This window comes from Osmerus mordax, chromosome 12 (genome assembly GCF_038355195.1).
Source record: "Osmerus mordax isolate fOsmMor3 chromosome 12, fOsmMor3.pri, whole genome shotgun sequence".
In the NCBI taxonomy this organism is placed as follows: Eukaryota; Metazoa; Chordata; class Actinopteri; order Osmeriformes; family Osmeridae; genus Osmerus; species Osmerus mordax.
The window spans coordinates 9,974,982-9,996,785 of record NC_090061.1 but is presented as its reverse complement, the minus strand read 5'-3'; the positions used below and the strand labels follow the sequence as shown (position 1 = coordinate 9,996,785).

General features: G+C 42.5%; 4 protein-coding genes and 1 non-coding gene across 9 annotated transcripts; 2 read left to right on the top strand and 3 right to left on the bottom strand.

Moving 5' to 3' along the window:
- Nucleotides 1-1,117: 1,117 nt before the first annotated feature.
- septin6 (septin 6) lies at nt 1,118-16,012 on the bottom strand. Of its 4 annotated transcripts, none has more exons than XM_067247188.1 (11): nt 15,938-16,012; nt 14,327-14,441; nt 12,440-12,635; nt 11,136-11,322; nt 9,447-9,608; nt 8,540-8,636; nt 7,480-7,648; nt 6,865-6,997; nt 6,551-6,741; nt 5,208-5,247; nt 4,008-4,170 (listed from the first exon to the last, which is right to left on the bottom strand). In XM_067247188.1, the coding sequence occupies exons 1-10, from the start codon at nt 15,965-15,967 to the stop codon at nt 5,244-5,246; spliced, it is 1,284 nt and encodes a 427-aa protein (XP_067103289.1). In that variant the 5' UTR covers nt 15,968-16,012; the 3' UTR covers nt 4,008-4,170; nt 5,208-5,243. The 4 variants fall into 4 exon arrangements, 3 of the variants coding, with proteins under 3 accessions (XP_067103288.1, XP_067103287.1, XP_067103289.1); XR_010877999.1 differs by lacking the exon at nt 5,208-5,247 and adding an exon at nt 5,620-5,677 and having other exon boundaries at nt 4,040-4,170; XM_067247187.1 differs by lacking the exons at nt 4,008-4,170; nt 5,208-5,247 and adding an exon at nt 1,118-1,971.
- A 621-nt stretch (nt 16,013-16,633) lies between these two features.
- Nucleotides 16,634-18,541, top strand: pttg1 (PTTG1 regulator of sister chromatid separation, securin). Of its 2 annotated transcripts, none has more exons than XM_067247672.1 (6): nt 16,634-16,726; nt 17,072-17,179; nt 17,294-17,430; nt 17,613-17,697; nt 17,795-17,950; nt 18,113-18,541. In XM_067247672.1, exons 2-6 carry the CDS (start codon nt 17,089-17,091, stop codon nt 18,196-18,198), a joined length of 555 nt encoding a protein of 184 aa, XP_067103773.1. In that variant the 5' UTR covers nt 16,634-16,726; nt 17,072-17,088; the 3' UTR covers nt 18,199-18,541. The 2 variants fall into 2 exon arrangements, with proteins under 2 accessions (XP_067103773.1, XP_067103774.1); XM_067247673.1 differs by lacking the exon at nt 16,634-16,726 and adding an exon at nt 16,833-16,848.
- Nucleotides 18,523-20,140, top strand: sowahd (sosondowah ankyrin repeat domain family d). Its single transcript, XM_067247671.1, has 2 exons — nt 18,523-18,634; nt 18,819-20,140. The coding sequence occupies exon 2, from the start codon at nt 18,935-18,937 to the stop codon at nt 19,991-19,993; it is 1,059 nt and encodes a 352-aa protein (XP_067103772.1). The 5' UTR covers nt 18,523-18,634; nt 18,819-18,934; the 3' UTR covers nt 19,994-20,140.
- A 156-nt stretch (nt 20,141-20,296) lies between these two features.
- rpl39 (ribosomal protein L39) lies at nt 20,297-21,636 on the bottom strand. Its single transcript, XM_067247849.1, has 3 exons — nt 21,579-21,636; nt 21,052-21,155; nt 20,297-20,503 (listed from the first exon to the last, which is right to left on the bottom strand). Exons 1-3 carry the CDS (start codon nt 21,579-21,581, stop codon nt 20,455-20,457), a joined length of 156 nt encoding a protein of 51 aa, XP_067103950.1. The 5' UTR covers nt 21,582-21,636; the 3' UTR covers nt 20,297-20,454.
- On the bottom strand, nt 20,824-20,957 carry LOC136954774 (small nucleolar RNA SNORA69). The gene has a single exon (XR_010878137.1). It is a non-coding gene; the product is annotated as a small nucleolar RNA SNORA69 (small nucleolar RNA).
- Nucleotides 21,637-21,804: the final 168 nt, after the last annotated feature.

The window sequence follows — 21,804 nt, the reverse complement described above, 5'->3', positions numbered from 1 at the left end:
ATTTGCTTGGCTTTGAATGGACAGACACATTTCAGATGGTTATATTTCCGTATTAACAGTCACGAGTGAGTCTATTTTATATTTACCTGGTAATTTTTTGCTCAATAGTTTAATATAATTAGCAGTTAACACATTTAAAAAGATAACTAACTGTCCGTTCTCATTTCCGTAAGCTTGATTATACATATATATATATATATATATATAGTTCAAGTTAAAGGTAGCTACAATGGGGGGTTTTCTTTCAGTAAAGATGTTTTGTCCCCTAAACATGTTTTGTAATGAAGCCCTTTGAGATTTGCTTTGCAACAGTCAGTGATAATAAAAAGAAATCGGAGCGGCTCGCTACTTCCTTACCAAAGATTGGCAAGGAAAGCATGCAGAAGTATGAGAGCGCTGTTTTTCTATTTAAATACATTTTGTATTGCTCCCACGTCCCAAATACACACGTTTTGGTTATATTTTGCTAGCCCCTAAGTTGCACTAAGTTATTGTGGTTAGTCAACATGAGAAATATAGGGGGCAATTGCAGGTTCCTAGCATTTGGTGGCACTGTTTCTTGTTCACAATGATATCCTGAAATTAAATTTCACATTACAGGTTTGGCTGTATGAAGTAGGCATAGGCCTAAACAAAATAAGCCCCAAAAAGATGACACATTTTACTTAATAATTTTATTGAAAATGTACATCAATGGGATCAAACTACAGTCAGATATTGTATAAGCAATTCGTGAAGTGGTAGGGTTATGGATAGGAGAGGTGAATTTGGCTGATGCTAGAAAAATGTATGTCAATTTCTTACACCACAATGTTACTTTACACAGAGGAGAGTCACGTCCAAATATCATATTTCATAAACAACAGGTCTCCACTTCAATACACAAAATATATCCTTATAAATTATACAAATGCATGAGTATCTTTCTGTTTTTCCACATCTGGAATTAAACTCCATCTCATTATAATATTTGGCAATATGGGTGCTAAAATTTGTGGATAGAGCAAAAGTATGCATACTTGGAAAGAACACACAAGATAAGCACCGGTCAAACAAAAGGAGTATTTAAGAAAGAGTGCAAAACAGATCTGTAATGGATGAAAACAACAATGGAGGGAAAAGTCAAGTTCACATTATAAAAACTAAATAAATCATATAAGACATGCATATTACAGAATTGGCTGCTGAGAATTAATGCACAATGTGTAAGGAGCATTAAATGTGACCTACATGGTATTTAATCATGGGAAACGTTTGTCTTTTGTCACCAAGTATCTTCAAGACATCCAGAAATCCAGCAAGGCATAATAAAAAAAATGTGAAGGAATACATAGGCTATGTGTTATCTTCATTTGGATAGCAATGATGGTACAAAGTAGATAACTTTGGACAGAATTTCCTAAGAAATATTTAACTAAAGTAAATGTGTTTAACTTTAACAACACAAGTATGTCTTTGGGCCTAGTATTTGATAAATCTTTGAGGGAAAACTACCTTTTTGAAGAGTATGAAGAATTTATGAAACAGAGCCCTTGTCTCTGGTGGCAAATTGACAACTATGATTGTCCCAAAAATGTATGTAATGCAAAATTATTGAGGAACCCTTGGTAGTAGCCAAATGGTTCATGAACATATATTAATTAGCCGTGATTATCTTCTACAAAAATTTTAAGCACATGCATAGACACAGCTTTGTTCATATTCACCACGGCCGTAAATGTATTTGTACAGGCCTACCACTTGCTGAAGTGTACAGTTATTTGGTGGCAAAACATGAATAAAAAAAATTAAATACCATGTGAAGCCCACATAAGGCCATATTCAATAAAGCAGATGAGATGGAAGTTAAAAAAGGTTGATGCAGTGAGAAAGACAGGAAGAGGTCTTAGTTCTAGAGAGGAATGGGTGCTTAGTTCTTGTTGAAGCTGCAATCCCCTCTTCAGACAGGTGGCCAAAACAGATTAAAAGAAGCTAAAGAGAAAGAGAGAGAAACAGATACAGTAAGTGCAGGTTAGAAGTCATACGTAAGCAGCCAGCAAGATAATTTTACCAGTGGAAAGATACAATATTAAGACTTTGGATAGGTCAGTCGGAAAGCGGTAGTATTTTGCCTCACGCATACATGGAAGTATTTTGCCAACATTACTATCAGGGAGGCTTACACGTATGTACTGAGGTAAGACTGTAGCACACACCGCTTTGATAAATGCCTACATTTATGTTCTTGATACAAAATTTGATAAATTTTAAATAATAACATGTATATTGGTTAACTGCAAATGGAACAATGCCCTGACATTGGAAACACATTGGTGTTTGTTGTCAGTTGGTCAATACTACAACAGAGCATAAACGTGATAGTGAACAGCAATGATCAACAAGTGTATTTAAAAAAGCAAATATCAATGGTCATATTGGTCAAATCATCAAAACAAAAATGCCACATAATAAATTAGAATGATTTTAGTCACAAGCACAAACAAATAAGCAAGTAGCCCATTTAGTCTCACAGCAAGTATAGAAAGGTTAGAGCAGCAGTGAAATACATATATTCTTTGGTTAATACATATTATGCAGAGAACATGATATTTAGAAAACATAGTAGGGTGGGGTCCACATAGCCTCAGCATTGGGGTACTCGTTGTACCCATAAAGCCTGGTCCCTTAGCAAAGCTTGGGGCGGAGGACCTACTCAGTGCAGAGCCAGGGATTACTGCAAAGGAAAGTGAATACACACAGAGCAATGAGCAGATAATACAACACATTTTAAATACTCCCTACCACTACATGGAGCTTAGCTAGGACAACCGTTTCCCCAACTGAGACAGGGAAACCCGAGAGGTTAGGATGAGAAGCTGCACACAGCTACACCCTGTGTGAGAATGTGTCAGACCAAAAAGAGGAAGACCATGCCTCTGTGTGAGATACACATTTTTATCATTGAAGAAAAATGAAGCAATTACCTTTGGACTCCTCAAACTCAAATGTCTTGTAGTGGGGTACACTGGGGTTTTTGAGCATGGATACACTTACATGCTTAAAGTGGTTCCGGAGATCCTTTTATGGACAAAACATATACTATCTAAGCATAGGTGAGACTCAAATCCAGTCAACCATTTTTGGTCTAGTGACTGAGATCTTTCAGCATTTAATCTGTGCACAACAGCCACACACTGAGATTGACACCTGAATTATTTCTCCTATACACCCACTCTACTCTAAAAGAACTGTGTTACATTGTCCCATTATAATATAAAATAATAGTTTTCACAGTTAAAACATTTAAAATGTGCCCTTTATTACCTTCGGAAATAAAGTTTCTTTTGTTTAACACTGATACAAATGCAATACTGATTCCCATGTGATTGATATTTGGTTAGATGGCTTCAAATGTGCTTTAGTGCATAGGAAAGAAAGTCACAGTTGCACTGACAATATATAAAATCATATTTGTGAACATTTCCAAACGTGAAGGCTAAAACAAGTAAGCAGATATGGCGTAACAATCCATGATTCATGTATGGCAGGAGAAGATGAGAGTATTAAGCTAATGTTTGCACATGCACCATGCTAGAGTGAAACAACATTAGCAATGGAATAATACCACTCTGTTCCAGGGTGGAGTATTCTGTAAATGTATATCCTCATACATGATGATTTTTTTCATTACATAGTTCTTTCTCTTTAAAATAATTGTCTAGAACATAATTAAATCTTTGAAAGGACATAAGTGAGTAGTGTGACAGTCTGAGTAACTACGTAGGCAAACACACTCTACTGACTTAGTCATACTACAGTTTGTGTTTAATCTCTACATCTAAAAACTCCTGCCAGTGACAACAGCATGTTAATGTTAAACGCACACTCAATCATGCTTAACAGCTACACAGATTCTTTAATTTTTTTAAAGGATAAGATACTTTCCATACAAAAGCTGAATAATGGCTTGCGCAACACCATACAAAAAACAAGCATCTTTAGCACAAAAAAGGATGCTTCCGAGTCAAGGATTCCATTCACAGTAATGGCTTGATTCTTCCACAGAGCAGGGGGCATATGTGGGGTTGGAATGGGGAAAGGGTGAGGGCAGGGCAGAGGCACTGCAGGGAGGATGGGGTGAAAACTCATTCACAGCTGGTTGAGGGTGCACTTTTCTACAGGAATCCTGAACTGGAAACGAGAGAGAAGGATCGTTATTGCTTTCTACGGGTTAACATCAACGCTAGACATTCAGTAATATCAGAAACACAATCACATCTAGGTTAGTAGCAAATGACATGTTGAAGAGAACATGTATTTAGAGTAAGGCGTAAACAGACATGTTTCCCTGAAGGGGATACATTAACTTTTCTGAGAACTAGTTTATCAGCTATACAAGGGGTTTAGACTTTTATCAACCCAATTGTGGTTTCATCAGTTGATGTGGTTGTCTCACACTGCTCATTTCCTGACAACATGGCCCTGCGTCGGCACTGCTGAGAAAGCAGGCTGTTTTCATCACTTTGAACGGAGACAAGCTGGACTGAGGAGTGAGAGTTTACACAAGCTGTGAGACATATGTCTTCCTTTCCCCTCATTCTTCCCCCCATGGGTAAATCTGCAGGAAAAACATGCTGCAGCTCTCAGTGGACTTGCTATTGTATCTACATTGGCAATGTTTCTGTGTCCTTGTAAACAAGGATGGGCCCTGAGGCTGTACGAGCCTAAACTCTGCCTATTTCGACTCTGCAGTCTCTGCTTAGGTCTGAATGGCTCTCTGTGTTCTGGTTGGGCAGGGCAGGAGATGGCAGGGGAGGAACACAAAAAGTAGATTGTTGTGGAGTCCGGGGGCATGAGGGGCAGAAAATATTATGGGGGCTAATGAACTGGCTGATACAGAGGCCAACCCCAGGACATGATCTACAGCTACGCCAGTATGCTGCCCTCCAGCCAAGCCGTGGGGGGGATATACTGGCCTTAATAATGGATGCTAACAGCATAAATGCTCTATGTGGAATGTAATCTGGGGGGGGGGGGGGGGGGGGAGACAAAACGCAATTGCTTTAAAAGTTAAACTACCTTTTAAAAGGCAAAACTAACTGATATTACTTAATGGTTGTTAGCTTGAATGGTTTTAAATGAACATACATTGACATGGGTGTTCTCTCATGTACTTGTGTGCATTTGTTGTTGGTAACCATGGGAGTAGCTCAGTGAACAAGCCTTACCAGCATAGCGTGTCTCATGCAGCATGCAGGGAGTAGTTAACTGGAAAACATGGATGCAACAATATTGACACATACATTCATACATACACATGCACATGCCCCCATGTCACAACTATTATCACAGAACAAACATGCAATAATCATGTATTTTGGTTACTGAGGAAACTGAAGACCCCGTCTTTGGATTCAATGATCTAAATGAGACCACACCCCCTCTAATCACCTAGGAAGTCCTGTTTGCCTCAGTTACCCATAGACATGTGGTGAATGGACAGACAAAAGGACCCTGTGTTTGAAGGAACACAGTTGCCTGGTGGAAAATCAAGAAGGGCATTGGAGACAGCGGGGAAAAATGACAAAACTGTCTAGGAAATAACCAAGAAAGAATGAAAAAAAAGAAAGAATTAAGAACCTTCTCAGTGCAAGTGTCTTCTTCCTTTCTAACGGGCGGGTGACAGGGGTCACATCAGCTTGAATACACAATCAGGAGTCAATACCATCATGATGGGGTAAACACTGTTAACATACTGTAAAACTGATGCCGTCTATTCTGACACCATTATTTTTCACTTGGCCGTTGACAATGACCCTTACCACAAGGCCAGATAGAGTCCCTAGTGGTGTTTATGATTCAGATACTTGTGGGACTACATAAACAAGTTCATATCATTAGCCTCTCTAGAATGTACTATTCATTTTGTCTAAGTGTTTTCTTCCTGAGGAGGCTGTAACTCAGTGCCATGTCTCCTTTATGGAAAGTTCTATTCCACAGCTGTAAATGGAGAATGATCCCCTGCTAGTAAGTCTTCAAGATCAACATCCATCCTTGCTCCAGTTCTATATAATCTGAGTCAGCTACGGTTGATCAGTGGTTATCTATTAGAGGCAAAGCCAGGGCTCAGTGATAACATGAGTGGGACAAATCAAAACTGTGCTCACAGTTCAAGGAATGCGTCAACACTAGGCATTTGAACGTTTAAGGAGACTGAGCGTGTTGATTTGAGTGTGTGCCAGGCTTCATATCTTAATAAGTGCAACATCACACAGTGTGGTCAATTAAAGTGGTCAATACAATGACACATTGTGGAGGAAAAAACACATTGTGACACATCCCCAAAATATTCATAAGGCATCAGCACAGTTAATTACACATATTACAATGTGTAATATTACAATATTACAATGCTCAGCAAAACAAAGAATCTCAGAAAGAATTGTTTATAATGTTAGACTTGGCTCCTTGTCGTTCTGGGTTGTAGGGTCGAAGCTGCTCCATGTGCATCCTCAAAAGCCCTGAAACCAACACCTGCCGCTGTGAAGACGCAAACAGAGAGGCTACTTACTTTTTCCTCTCCTTGTCCCGCTTGAGTGTGGTGGAGCCCCCTGCTTGCTGGGCTTGGTTTAGCAGGAGCTCAGCAGCAGTCTTTTTCTGCTTGAACATGTTGAGCTCGTCGTCCAGGGACTTCTTCTTGTCCTCCAGCTTCTTCTTCTCATCCTGGTGGAGCTTCTTCAGGCGGTCGAACTTATCGTGCAGCTGTGTGAGCGTGGGGGTGAGGCAAGAGGGAAGACATGTTTCATAAGTTCTCAGAATCTCACACGGAGCCCCAAGTTTACTTAGCACTGATGTCTGTCATGCCAGCTCCACACGGGCGCACACCTCTTTCTCTGCCTCTTTGAGCTCAGCCTCCTTCTCCTTGACTCTCTGGACGAACATCTGCCTCATCTCCTCCTCCTTCTTCTGCAGCTCGCCCATGAACTCGTTCCTCTTGGCCTCGTATGTCTCCTGCAGACTGGGGTCCAAACAGGGAGGAAGATGGGAGACAGCGGGTTAGAAAAATGAACCAGTACAAATTAAAAGGAACGAATGTTGTAAAGGTAGTCATAGTACTGTACTCATTTAGCAGACGCTTTTACACACGCTACGTCCAGTGCAGGGGAGGATTTTAACCTGCCACCACTTAATCTAAGGTCAAGTGCTCTAACCATAGATATACCTTCCCTAGTCATTAGTCATTTAGCAGACGCTCTTATCCAGAGCGACTTACAGTAAGTACAGGGACATTCCTTGCCCAAGGACACAACGTCATTTGGCACGGCCGTGAATCGAACTTGCAACCTTCAGATTACTAGCCTGATTCCCTAACCACTCAGCCACCTGACACCCTATATGTATATGACACTAAAGGTCTATGGGGAGAAGGAAAAGATGGAAAGTGGTGGGAAGATAAGTTCAAACAGCCATAGGCGAGTAGGTAGGGGGCGGAGGTCATACCTGAAGGGCTTGCTGTCGGGGTCTGTGTCCTTGAAGCCCATCTCCTCCAGCTTGCAGCGTCTGTAGAGCTCGTAGTGGCGCGTGTGTGTCTGCTCCCTCAGGTCCTCCATGTTCACCCTGATCAGCATCTCCCGCAGCTTCACAAAGTCGCAGTGGTTCTCGTTCTCCACTGCCCACGACAACACAGTGACCTGCGTCAGAGCCAAGCTACTTTCCTACTCCATGCTCTCCAATAACTGACAAGGGCCACTGGTGACCCCTGATTCAGTATTGATTGAAGCAACGATTGTGACTGAACAGAAACACTATTTACACAATTGATCAAAGGCATTGCTGATCCAGTCAAACCACCACTGGCTACTATGTTTGTAAGCATGCACATGTACACACAATAGTTCAGAGACCCATAGATGTTCAGTGGCCCTTGGTATGTCATGTGCACACACGCCCACAGGAAGTAGTCCATGGTGCACAATGTCAGAGACAGCCCCAGGCAAACTCCATTGTATTTGTGTTGGGCAGAGCAGAGCTATTGCTTGTTCATAGACAACTCTCCCACACACACACACATTCACAAAGCCACTACACAGTGAATGTGATAAGAGCAGATGGGATATGGGAAATGTGGGGGCAGTATCATGTCATCTTAAACTCTCCCCATCTGTCACATGCAAACCATTTTATTTGTCTAATGCTACCGTCTGTTAATGACTGTCCCTCTATTAGTTTTTTGATCGATAAAAATGATTTCCTGTTTCGCCTTGGCCAGCTCAAAACAAATCAATGTTATCCTCGTCTGTGACATGCCTGTCCTTTTCCATCTCTTTACCATGTCAGCTGACAGCTGCTGTGGCTCCAACATACATCTATGGAGGAGCAGCCAGCAGTGTTAAACAGACACACATTAATGAAGTTACATAAGCTGCTACGGCTGAGTTCTAACTGCGTGCTTCGGTCGGGGAGAGAAATGAGTGGGAGGAGAGGAAATGGCGGCAGAGCGGGAAGATCCCCCCCCGTGACCCTGTCTCATTTCCTGTGTGGGGCGTGACCCCCGGCTTACCCTGCACCGTCCCCCAGGGGTACTGTCGCGCCTTCACCATCTTGTTGCCGATCTTCACCTCTTCGGTGCTGCCTACCACGGCGAAGGGCAAATGAGCCTGCGGAGGAGCACAGACATCGGAGACGAACGGTGTCAGTGTGCCATCGACACCTGGGTCCCCTCCGCTAGTCACCCCATCTGAGTGTCTTTCTCTCACGTCACACTAACACCACGCTGGCACACAGTATGCAATCTGCCTTCTGTGACAACGCGTGATATCAGCCTGTTAGCACACATTTTAATTTAGCCTCATAGGGACTTATTTTACACTGGAACGTTTCTCTGGGGATTGTAACAGCCAGGCGTGGACAGTTAATCACATATAAACTGTGGACAGGGTCATGGTAGACGGGTATGACATTAATTCTGGGTGATTTTTAGAGAGTGCTCTGTGATGTGATATGGCCAGAGGCCCTGCCAGAGGTTAGGGTCAGTGGCCTTTTGTTGGAGCAGTGGCGTTATTTACGAATGTTATCAAGTTATCCTTCACAGGCAATGGCCGCCATCATGCCTCGCGGCCCGCTCGGCTCGTTTGTCAGCGGCTACAGGCTCTTTCCCACACTGAGAGCTTCCTGCAGCGAGGGCTGGCTGATTGTACGGGGACGCTCTGCTCCCCTCCCAGTGTGCTAAGGTTTCCTCCCAACATGAGTGGACACAGACGGCACTGCCCTAGTGCTGCTTGTTGTTTCAGGGATCTGGGAATGGACTCTGCACTGACACTGTGACACAAGTGATGGAAGCCTAAGCTTCCATCACTAAGCCTTCCAAGTCCTCACAATAGTACTTATTTGTACTATAACATCTACAGGATGCCCCATAATGGCATCTCACTACTTTTCTGAAAGGTACCACACAGGTTTTAGCTTACGTTCATGGTGGAGTTGATCTCTGCCACCGTCTCGTCGTCCGTAGGGAACTGGTAGATCTGGACTCCGTTGCTGACCAGCTCACTGGTGATCTTGATTTTGAACTTGGTCAGCTCACTCTTGGAGATGGCATCTGACTTGGCAATGATGGGAATGATGTTGACCTATAAATGGTTAGTTTTTAAGATGAGTGACAGCAGCAAGACTCCGAAACAATGCCCACAGATACAGATACTGTATATAGGCAGCGTAGGAAAGGACAAGCACATCTCCCTTTTCACAAAGGCTAAGGAACTAGAACAAAAGATACAAAATCTGACCTAGTTTTCAAACGGAAAATGTAAGAGGTCAACCCTTACCATTCAGACCATGCACCCCCTGTACCCCCCACCCCCACACACACACACACTGCCTCCCCCAGCCCTGTCAGGTTCAGCCCAGCTGACTCTGCCTCTGGTTTGTGAGAGCATCTCCTGTGCAGCCAGGCCATTACATCACAGCTAAGCCTGCTAAGACAACTGGGGAACATCTGGACAAGACAGGATATAAATAGACCCTGGGATCTCCCCCACCCCCTTTTCACTGAGAATCCTCGATTTGAAAGAAGTAAATAATCTGGGGTTTGAAGATTCAATATTAGTATCCAGTTTTAGAAAAGATGAAAATGGTGGTCGTCTCTTTATATTCTACCAGAGCTATCTCCCTTCGACAGTCCTCTCTCTAGCTCCAGGGATGTTTGTGAATAAGGCACTTACAACATAATCAGAGCGCAGAGATAAAAATAGTAAGGACACGGTAGTGTAGCACTGCCAGAGAGAGGAGGCGGTGGACGTCCTCCTTATACTCCATATTCTAAAGAGCTCTCCGAACACAGGATGAACGATCCCATGGAATGAGAGCTCAGTGAATGGCGGCCATTTCAGAGGAACACGAGCTCCAACCAACTACGTTTGCTGCAAACAAAACACAGCTAGAGGGGGGTTGAGAGAGAGGGTTGGTGCGGGTTTGGAGAAGGAGGTCAATATTGTGCACCTCCAATACATTGGAGCGTGAATGAAGGTTAGAGACTTGTTAAACTACATTTGAGAAACATCTACCCATCTCTGAGGGATAATTAAGTCAAGAGACATGCAAACACGCACATCACTGTCGCATCACTGTGGTCCTATCTCCTACGCCCCTCAAGCCTGAAGACCTTCTCTAGCAGCCCTCTGAAGATGAGTCAGGATGCTAGGCGGATGCTCGGGGCTGTGTGGATGTGTACACAAGAGAGGTTCTGCTCTGGATCACACTGCAGTGAGAGACTGCTGGGTGGGCACAGCTGCTCTGGCAAACAGTAAACGAGGCCCTTTGTTCCAACGCCAGGAGTTCTATGCAAATAAGGCCATTCAGGAAGGGACCTCGGAAAAAAACAAGTCAACCGTTACTGAGACGGCATGCAGGACCTAAGATCGGTGTTTCACGGCTGACCTACACCAACGCCATAACTGTCCTGGAGCCCATCTGCGATCAGACAAATGGCACCGAGGACCAGTTTATGACCCATGACTGAATCCTAACAAACAGCAAAGAAGCCTTACAAATGAAACAGAAGACGACTCTTCAACACGTAGAGGGCTTGGGTGGGAGAGGTGCTTGCACGTCGGTCCAGAGCCAAATGAGCAGCCTTCCAATGGATGGCTGTGTCTCACCTTGCTATCCAGTTTCTTCATGGTGACCAGGTCCAGGGATTTGAGGGAGTGTCCAGTGGGGGCGATGAAGTAGAGGCAGGCGTGGATGCGTGTGTCGTGGTAGCTGTGTAGCGTCCGCTTAATCTTCAGCTCCTCCTGCAGATAGGCCTCAAACTGGGCATCGATGAACTCCACAATGGACTTGTAGCTGTGGGGAGCACATGGGATGGCTCAAAACAGAAACAACGGGTCTGACAACTGTCCCCATGGGATTTACTCATCTGATCCCTTTGCAGGCTTTTATTTACCCATATTTTGAGCCGAAAGGGATGCTTTGTGTGTGAACAGGATCTCCTTAGCTAGTGATTAAGGCCAGTTTGTTCTTAAATCCTGGTGAGAGGGTGAGTGAGTGTCTGTCTAACTAAGCTGCAGTTCCCAATAAGGAATCGGCTAAATTGTTCAAAACTGGTGTCTCTCGTTAGCAGAGAATCACAAGTCTGAACTTGGGAGGGATCTGGGAAGGCATGGATCAGCGTGCAGAAGAAACATCAAAGAAATACCACTGCCGGCCAAGACAGGAAAGATGCTCTGCACCACCGGATGCTGATTTGGGTCTGTGATTGAACACAGATCCCCCCCCCCCCCCCCCTTCAAATACAGTTACTGTTTGAGGAGCTGCCAGGGGGCTGCTCACATGGCTGTCCCAGGGCTGGGTCTGTCTGTCTGTCTGTCCTGCTGCAGCTTGCGCTCAGATTCTACTCATCCACAATTAGATTCAACACTGATGTGAAGTCCGTCTCTGAACCTGGAGCTGTGACCTACAAGCCGGTTACAGTTCATGAAACTAGCACAGCCACGCCCTCAGGCCCACTAGAGGAACGACAGGCCTGGGACTGAGGTTGGAACTGGAACTCACATGACACCATCTTCTGTCTGATCTCCCATGATGAGGGGGAGGGGGGGATCAGATGACAGCAGACAATGTGACATCATCTGTTCACTATTTAACTTCAATTGTGAGAGAAATGACAGAATAGACTGTTTAAATGAAAGAAGGATCACTTGACTGAGCTTGCCCAGTAAAAGCTGTATTAAAAGTCATACCCACTAAAGTATAATAAAAAATGTGATACACTCTCTTATTATCACACTAATACTCAATAAAAACAGGTATTAGTTTTCATGCAATGACTAAATGACAGTTGGATGAAACCCAGGTGCTCATGGCTTAGGTTATCAGTGACAAGCTCATGCTGCCCTGGCTGGATGGGAAGACAACCAAGGCTAAACAAACAAAAAGCTTTGCACAAGTTCTCATCTCTCACCTGTCCTCTTTGTTGATCTGGTCTCCAAAGCCCACAGTGTTGACCATGGTGAGTTTGAGACGCACGTTGCTCTCCTGGAGCTCGTAGGTGTTGGACTTGAGCTGGACTCCAGGCTGGTTGTGCTGTGTCGGCTCACCCTCGAACTTGGTGTTGAACAAGGTGTCCATGAGAGTAGACTTCCCCAGACCCGTCTCCCCTAGGACACAAATATGTCATATGTTTAGCATTGCAGCTTTGCTATGGCTTTCACTAAACAAATAATGCCTGCTATACTTTTGTATTTCAAAGTCATTCTTTGTTAACGGGGGGTTTTGAGCACAGAATGAATTTTTTTCATTTGTTCATTGCTGCTAAAACAAATGCAGTTTTTGTCTCTTCATTTCAAACAAAGAGGCTGCAGATTTCTGTACGCCACCAGAATGTAAATTTTACGATCACTCCCTAATTGTCACTTCCTCTTACATTTTTCTTTATGAGCCTCTCGCTTGAGGTCTCCTGAGCTTTTGTTAAGCAAGAATTTGCTTTATAAGGAGACAAAAAAAGATAAACTGAAGAAATTGGTAATAACCTAAATCCTCTTCAAGGGCAAGTAGATTAAATGTGACATGCTGCAGCTGCACAGGACCTCAAACATCGTTTTGGAAATGTGATTGTGTGAGCAGCGAGGTATTCTTAACACACACTAACGTTGATTTCTGGAGCAGACCACGAGAGAAAGGGCGGCAGAGAACTGACTCACTGATGGTCTGATGTATTCTGACAAACTCATGCTGTTCGAGGCTGTCAGCTGACAGTGCCGTTCCTCTCCCTGTGAGGAAACCTATTTATGTTCCTCAGGGCTCCATCTACACATACAGCACACCAACAGGGCTTTGCGCTCACTCAGTGTTCTCAATTCTAAGCCTTTCACTTTTGAGTGCATACTAAACAGTGGTGAGTAAAGGGACAACTCGATGCCAGTTTTCTCTCCTCCCATTTCCTGTGCCCCGAGTCCACCTCAGGTTATTGTGAAGAGGTTTCCGTGGACTCTCGTCCTCAGAAATCTTGGCAGAGTAGGAGCATCTCATTTGAAAGAACTCCAGACCCAAACTGGGTCCACCAAGGGAAGAAGAGAATCAACTAGGAAACCAATCATAATAAACTCTAATGGAGTCAGGCAGTTGCACATTTTTTTCTCCCTTCTCTGTATCCGCTGTTTTGTTAAGACCACAACCACAAAACTACATGTCACATTTGGAAACTTCAAGTTAATCTTCTGGAATTTTACAACTTGCTTTCTAACCCACACACCAGACTTAACTGAGAGTCAGATGGCTGAGCGGTGAGGGAATCGGGCAGGTAATCAGAAGGTTGCCAGTTCGATTCCCAGCCGTGCCAAATGACGTTGTGGCAAGGCACTTCACCCTACTTGCCTCAAGGGAATGTCCCTGTACTTACTGTAAGTCGCTCTGGATAAGAGCGTCTGCTAAATGACTAAATGTAAATGTAAACTGAGATGTTCCGTAGTTTATATTTTTGGTCCCTGAAGGACAGTGATGAAGAACATTGAACCATCCTAATACTGTTGAACGAGACTAGATTTCTTTCCTATGAGTTATCACCACTGTCTTTGATCACCATAAAGACAGTTACTCACACTTAATAAAACTATTGAAAACAAAAACCTAACCCATTTCAGTTTTTTTCAGTATTTCACATCTGAACCCAGAACATCTTTCAACAGATGAATATGCACATCCCATACTAACTTAGTTTGACCAGTTAGATATTCATGTAAGTCAAACAGTCAGATAATTTGCTTTACAAGTAGTGTAAAAGCCTGACATGCATTGAGGCAAATAAGTCGCATTTTGCCTTGAGTTGGAAAAGAAAATGTATGACACTCACCGACGCAGAGGATGTTGAAGCAAAAGCCATGGTTGACAGACTTGTTGACCAGCTGGTCAGGCATGCTGTCAAAGCCAACATGGCCGGCAAGAGGTACAGCCCGAGCACCTTCTCCCTGCAGTTAAAACATCCATCTGTTTTAGGACATCTGAATCGCAGTATAATTATCCATAAGGTGGACAGTATATTGTGATCTATGAATTTAATAGAACACAACAGCAACATTCTTTTCAATACATACTACAGGTGCTCTGTGATTCACTTCCTGTTTCCTGTAGCACATTTGCGAACAGCCGAAACCACAAAGTACATATATGGACAGCGACAGTACATTTTGAGAAACTATACAAGAAAACACGTATGTGGGGGAGTAAACACAGTAAATACAACCAGCCTTGATGAAAAACAACACAAAGCTGCCTAAACCCTGGTATATTGCCAATGAACAATATTCCGCTGTGTGTGTGCGTGTGCGTGTATGTGTAGGTGTGTGTGTTAGAAGTAAGGAAGTGCACATCATTGTGCATCCTCTACTCTACATACAGGATGGCGAGGTGCAGAAAAGCAAGCAAGGAATTTAGATTACATGCCAAAAGAGCACCACAAAGTCATGCTTACCCATACATTACATAGCCTATATATCAAAACGTAAAATAGTTTGCGGATTTAACAAACTGTTAAATACCTTCAGTAAAAGCTAAATCCTTCAATATTTTGACAAGGCCTAGTTAGATTTTGGTTTAAACAGCTGAGAGGCTACTAGGAACAGCAGACCGCAGTTCTTAACTTGACAAACACTCCTCGGCTGGCCTACATATGCAGCATTCCAAAACCGAATGCTTAGACTACTTGGAACACTATCCAGAATTATTATATAGCTAGGCTCGTGATTGGTGGTCATTCATTGCTCCACTGAGTGAAATTATTTGCCAAAAGTAGGTTCGCTGTCTTCCATTGTGTAAATTCGGAATTGTAATTGTCGAATGTTGTATTAGCCTAGATTAAATAACCTACACTATAACGAGATGGTTAGCCCATTTCCACGCTAAAAATATTTCACTATGATTAGACAACGCCCGAGTCAAATAACGGTACTGACTTGACCTGAAACAATGCGATCAAAAGGAATCGAACAAGAGAACAGTTACAACTGAAACGTTGATTATGTTTTCACATACCGTTAATGAGTGTGGCCTATTTATTGGTCAGTGATGGTAGTATGAAACTGAATGTATATAAATCCAATCGTGAATTTAGCTATTTAGCTATAGGCCCATCATAAGTTTATTATCTGATGGGAATAAAGCATCGCGCACGCGGACGACTGTAGACCATCAAACGTTGTTACCCAGTCAAGACTAGGATATCATAATCTAATATAAGATATTTATAGGATATATTCTGTGATAAATATGGTGCAATGGTATATATACTAGAAATGTGATATAGCATGAAGGCTAAAGGATCTGAAATAATTTAGTTTCACCTCGTCCACATTTGTTCTATAGCACACTAGAAGTATTTACGCTGTTTATGTCCAATGATTTTCAAGTAATTGCAGCAAATAAAACAGTAAGGCATCTTTAACTGTGGAAGCTATAGGCTACTCACCGCTTGCCTGGCTATTTCAGTGGCCGCCATGGTACTTTCAGTAGACCCTATGCCAGCCCAGGAAGCCGCACATAACATTCGACGGAGATGGCCTCACACACGAAAGAATGTACCACTTCGTAGATCATATTCTGGAAATCAAACATGACTGCAACATGTTTATGCAACATGTTTTATCAGAACTGTCCAATATTTTAAATAGTACTTATATATATTTACAATACAATTAATTAAAATGGCAAAGAGTTAAATCGACAAGGTCAAAACTAGGGTTAGGATTAAGGTATTCTCCCCCTGTATTTCTCTTAATGGTTTATACGGAGCAGTAAACCGTAGTGATTCTCCAAATGTTTTTTTTTTCGCTTAACACTCAACAGTATGTAGCCTATACTATACGTATAGGACACATTGTTTATTTAGCACATTTTTGTTTTCATTTGTATAAATTATGTCTGAGGAAAATGTTTTGATTTTGATTGGTCTATACTACAAAATGATTAGGCAAACAGAGTAAAACTGTGAAAAGTATCTTACCTACTCGATTCAATACAATATAGCCTAGATATGACAAACTACTTTAGCCTTATTTATATTTACTTAACCTAACTTGTTTGATTGAATGTTAAACTGTAATAGACTACGTAGTTCAAGTAAACTACAGCGTGTAGTGGACACACCCCCTACAGCGCACGGAACCAATAGCCTGGTAGGATGCAATTTAAAAAGGAGCCGCTGGCCCACCTGCGTACTAAATATCCAAACCAAAACAACGGAGTTGTTCCAGCAACGGTAAGGCGATTAGCGAGCTTGTTAGCCTACACTACATGTAAAAGCACGTTTTTCAATTTGTCTACTGATAAACTCTTCACTGCCCAGACAGAACAGAGGCCGTACGATTGAGCTAGCTAGCTGTAAGTATAGGAAGAAAAAGAGAGGTGCTCCTAGCTTTAGATAGCAACTAGTACAGTACAGTAGCTAGCTTCTTTTGGTGTTCTGGCAGTGCGACCAACAGTAGTAGATTGAGTTACAAGCTTGCTGTCTTGTAGTTTAAACGATTTACTAAGCCAGACAGAGCTAAACCAGTCTCAACCTTTACATTCTGGCAATCTGTACCTAACATTAACATTTTCTTAGAGACTACAGTAGCTCATATGGCCTCCATAAACTTTGCCGAGAGAGAAAATGCAAGGCTTCATGCACCAAACTTTAAGATCAGACAACGGCTAGCGTCTGCTCCCCCAGGTAACTAATTTAAATACTTACTAGCAAACCTTTAACCTGCTACGCAACTTCTCGCTGGGTAAACTAGAATTTGTTTGACCTGACCAACGTGTTCTCTACACAAATGTATTACAGACGTCTTGAAGACTCCTTTTACTGGGAAAAAATTACATACTCCAATTCTATCTGGTCGCAAGGCTTTGGGAGCCATCAACAAGATCGCCCTTACTCCAGCTGTCAGACATGAGAGAACCAAATTGCTGGAGACTTGGGTAAGAGGCTGTCGGCATCTCAAACTCAGCCCCAGAAAAACGTTTTACCCTACCTATGAGCATTAGGGAGAGGATTAGCATGACATGTGGTGGCAGTTAAGAAAAAGATGTAACAACTACAGAACCTTAAAGTATAGTGGTATCATTTTGGACTGACACTAATGATTCTCTAAATCTTTCAGAAGGAACCAAAAATTAAAACTGCTCTCCTGACCAAGGTGGATGACTACCCAGATATTGAGAGGTTTATACCCTATGACCCACTAGGTAATCCTTATTTCTGGATGCTGCGTTATCAATTTCCTCTTCTGTCTAAAAACAACGTGGGTGTGTGTATATATGTTTATTTTTTTTGTGGTTCTAGAGTTTGAGAAATATGTTGTCCCTGAGGATGTGGTTCGTCTGGGTCACCTTGCTCTGCCAGGATTGGCCTTTCCACAAACACCATATCCACCCAAGGAGGACTTGGAAGTTTTAGAGACTCAGTTTTTGTCTCCTGTAAAGAACACACACCGCCCAGGTACTACGTGTGTGACATGGCCGGCTAGAAGTAACACTTACACAGTATTATAATATGTTGGAAATGGGAACGCCACTAGTGGTTATGCAGAAATGGGGGGGGGGGGGTGTATACTTTTTTGTGTGCAAATTTAACAGTAACACTTTGTTTTCTTTTCCCCAGACTGTTCTTCAGAATTGGATGCCTTCCTTCAAACTATCAATGAGTTGACTGTAGACATGCCTCCAGAGTTGCCTGACTCAATGTAGAATTGATTTTGCTTTTTTTTTTTAAGATTTTGTTGTGAAGTTGTTTTAAGTCACAAATAAAAGTTATTCTCTTTAATATAAACATGTACCATTGTCTAAAGTTCAGAATTTAAGTCAGTAAAGCTGACTTGAGCAGCATCTCAACTAGACCATGCACTAGCATACTTTTACTTCCGTCTGAGAATTGACCAATGAGGTCACATGTGTTGGAGTTTAGTCATAGAGATTAGAATTGAACTTTGTATCATTAACCAAGTGGAAGTACTGAGAGCGGAGAGAAGGAAGTGAAATGGGTCTGTGGAGAAACTTTGTCACGGAGAATCAATAAAGATTGACGTTTGGAGCTTTTCGTTGTGGACAAATTAATCTCAAACCTGGAATCGTTTTCGATCAAGAAAGTTATATGCACCCATCAATGGGAACGACCAGGTGGAAGGTGAGGGCTTCATACCCTTCAGTGATTTTAAGGCATAATTTTATTTGTTAATGCAGCATTGAAAGTAATAACCATAAAGTAAAATGATGTGACCCATAATGTTGAAAAGGGGAACAAAAGCTGACTAGGTTTAACATTAAAAAACGAATGGTTAATCCTTTTTTCGGTCTTTTTTTTTAAACAGTCTACGAAGTCTTCTGGGAAAAGTAGCTGTGGAGATAGCCAAATTGTTTATAGAAGCAGACTGATGTCCAAGGGAGTGTTCTAAAAAGAGGAAACGAGTAACCGAAACTCAGCAACATGAATGACAGCACCAGTGATCCAACAGAGGATGTCAACACTGCGACAAATAGGCCTATTGAGCGTGTGCTTTGCGTAGGAGCGATGCAGCGTCAAGATGTCATAGGAGAATCTGAATTTGATCCAGTGTACAGTAACAAAGACACCAACGGCACTGCTTCTGGACGTGCAAATATTGTAGAGCGCTTGTCGAGATATGGTGCGCGGGCACTGCTTGGCTCGGCTTCAGCACGCAGGTCCAGGCTACTGAAAGAGGCGGGCGATACTGGCAGCGCACCTTCGAGATTGTCGGCAGGTGTGCCTGAGAGAGCTTCGATCACTCCTGCTTTGCGAAAAAAATATTTGAAGGATCTATTTTTGAGCAACCCTTCCCATAGTGGACTTAATCATGTACTGTCTTCTGAAAGTTCCGGCGTCTCCTCAAGGGACAGTGAGGAAGACGTCCGACTCCTAGACGATACGAGTTGGGCTCTGTCTCCTATGGAACACGCATGGATGTTGTCTTCTGTGGATCCAAACTATGAAACTATAATGGACTTTCTTTCAGAAGATCCTTATCTTTTAACCAGGAAAGATGTTGTTAGTGGTTATACTGTGCTCCACTGGCTCGCCAAAGGGGGCCAAGATGAAACTCTGATAAAATTATTGAAGCTCTCTGAAAGGGTGGAGATTCCAGTGAACATTAACGTGAAAGGCAGTGGTGGTCTCACCCCACTTCATGTGGCAGCGATGCACAGTCAGTATATGGTGATTAAGATCCTAGTCGGTGCGTTTGGTGCTAATGTTGATGCCATGGACTACAATGGAAGAAAGGCTTGGCAATATCTGAAAGAAATCACCCCAATAGAGATAAAGGAACTTCTAGGCACTTGGGATGAAGAACATATTGTGTTTTTGCAGAACACTAACAACAATTGCGCCAATCAGTTACCAATGGCAGAAATGAGTGAGGAAAAGGATGAGGTGGACTCGTTTGATCTGACCAGGAGGTCTGTCAGTCGTTTTGGGTCATTTAAGAAGTTGCTGTCCCCCTTCTCGTTCTTTGGGAAAAAGATGTAGACATGGGATTGAAACAGTAATATCAAGTGCACACAAATGTCTACTAACAATGTGTTTTTGTGCCTCATGCACCAAACACAATAGCCTACCACATGTTTTTTCAAGTCTATTCAAATCATGTTAATGTCACTGATGCTTATTTTACCAATAAATCATGTGCTGTTACATGAAAACTTCTGTTCTTAATCTAGGCAGTTCTATAGACATGTCAAATAGGTCAACAGTAACAAATCCCTAGTAGGAAATTAAATGCATGACAATTCTAATGTCCATCACACAAATAAGCCCACAAGAGGACAGGCATTTCTGGTTTCATCACATCTTTTATTGTCAAACACGAGTATAACCAGAGTATCTGTACAAAAAGACTGCTGTTCCAGATAACATGGCTTCCTTTCCAGGCCCAGCAGGTGGTGGTCTTGGCAGATGGAAGAAGCAAGGGATGTTGGAGATCTGAGCGCTTACAAGCCCAGCTTGGTCCTCCTCCAGTGTCTCCTCTTGGAGTTATACCTTAAAACCAGGAAAGCCATTAGTGAATCAATAGTGATCTCATCCTGTTCCTGACATTTCCAGGTTAATGAGAAATCAGACAGCCAGGCTCATGAAGATGTTTACAGCAGTAAGGCCACCCGGATCCTTAGACTATGCAACCTCTTGGATTTTTCCAGACAATGCACACACTGAATCTAAAACATTTTCATCCATTACTAAATATGCTCCTAGAATACATTGTGAGGGACCCATTTCAAAATAGATTAAAATAAATAAAACTAATTCAAAGTCACCAAGACATTTACACTAGATCTTCCACTTTATAGGTTGGGCCAAGTTAGTGTCACTACCACAGAGCATCCTCATCAGTAATGTGACCAGGTATAAATACTCCACAGCAGAATTTTACTCTCAGCAGGATTAATGACAATACTCCCACACATTAGAAGTACTGTAATTGCAGACCTGCTTTACATTTTCAGATGGGATCAGCGCATGTTTGTATCACGCACATTGCATTTGTTGCACAGTTTGCGGCGCCAACGTTACATGCAAGGTAAACATACCTGATCTTGTTGCCAGTCTTCATTCTGATCCACTGCGGGATAGGCCTGTTCTGCTTCTGCTTCTTAGCAAGAAAGCGTTTGATCCTGAACGTCTTGTGGGACGACTGAAATGTACAGAAAGCCATTTACAAAGTTGAACAATCCGACATACATCCCCATTCACATCAAACTGAGAAGCTTTCCAGGTTGCAATGACTACGCGACACTGTCAAACTAAGCAAACGATGCCACCCCTGATGTTCGCAGAAAAATTTAAAAAAAGTTCCCCACCCCAATAACGACGTTTTTGGAATATAAACTTAAATCTCAGACAGTTCCAACCATTCTGGTAGCTTTAACACGTTAATAGTAAAGAGACACCGGGGTAGATCATGCGATTTGAACAAGATGTTTAATATTGGGACACAATAGCCTATTTGCGTAAATATACACATAATCAATGTGGCCGTTTATTACACTATCCGTTAGCTGAAATGAATAATGCCATTAATCGGTTTGTTATACGATGGTTAGCGATTTTAACTTACCATTTTGTCCACAGTCCTTTCACCACAATGGCGGTGGGAGAAGAGAAAGAACTAAGGGAAGCGGTAGTGATGTATATGTTCCTATCCAATCGGATTCTGGCAAATTCTTCCGTTGTCTATTCACAGCGTCACTGGGTGGACAATCTGCGTTACTGCACTTGTATGTCAGTGCACCCGAAAAGCAATAGTAACGAGGAAAGGAGGCTTTCTGATAACCTCGAGTAAA

What these genes read in the sequence shown, in the direction of transcription:
- pttg1 (XM_067247672.1), top strand. Translation starts at nt 17,089, where the DNA reads ATGGCCTCCATAAACTTTGCCGAGAGAGAAAATGCAAGGCTTCATGCA. An exon ending in CCAAATTGCTGGAGACTTGG is followed by an intron (nt 17,431 to 17,612) that starts GTAAGAGGCTGT and finishes TAAATCTTTCAG; the next exon opens with AAGGAACCAAAAATTAAAAC. An exon ending in AAAGAACACACACCGCCCAG is followed by an intron (nt 17,951 to 18,112) that starts GTACTACGTGTG and finishes TCTTTTCCCCAG; the next exon opens with ACTGTTCTTCAGAATTGGAT.
- sowahd (XM_067247671.1), top strand. Translation starts at nt 18,935, where the DNA reads ATGAATGACAGCACCAGTGATCCAACAGAGGATGTCAACACTGCGACA.
- rpl39 (XM_067247849.1), bottom strand. An exon ending in AAGACTGGCAACAAGATCAG is followed by an intron (nt 20,504 to 21,051) that starts GTATGTTTACCT and finishes CCTGGTTTTAAG; the next exon opens with GTATAACTCCAAGAGGAGAC.
- septin6 (XM_067247186.1), bottom strand. Translation starts at nt 15,967, where the DNA reads ATGGCGGCCACTGAAATAGCCAGGCAAGCG. An exon ending in TGAAGAAACTGGATAGCAAG is followed by an intron (nt 9,609 to 11,135) that starts GTGAGACACAGC and finishes AACCATTTATAG; the next exon opens with GTCAACATCATTCCCATCAT. An exon ending in CGGGACAAGGAGAGGAAAAA is followed by an intron (nt 2,714 to 6,550) that starts GTAAGTAGCCTC and finishes TTTCCTTTGCAG; the next exon opens with TAATCCCTGGCTCTGCACTG.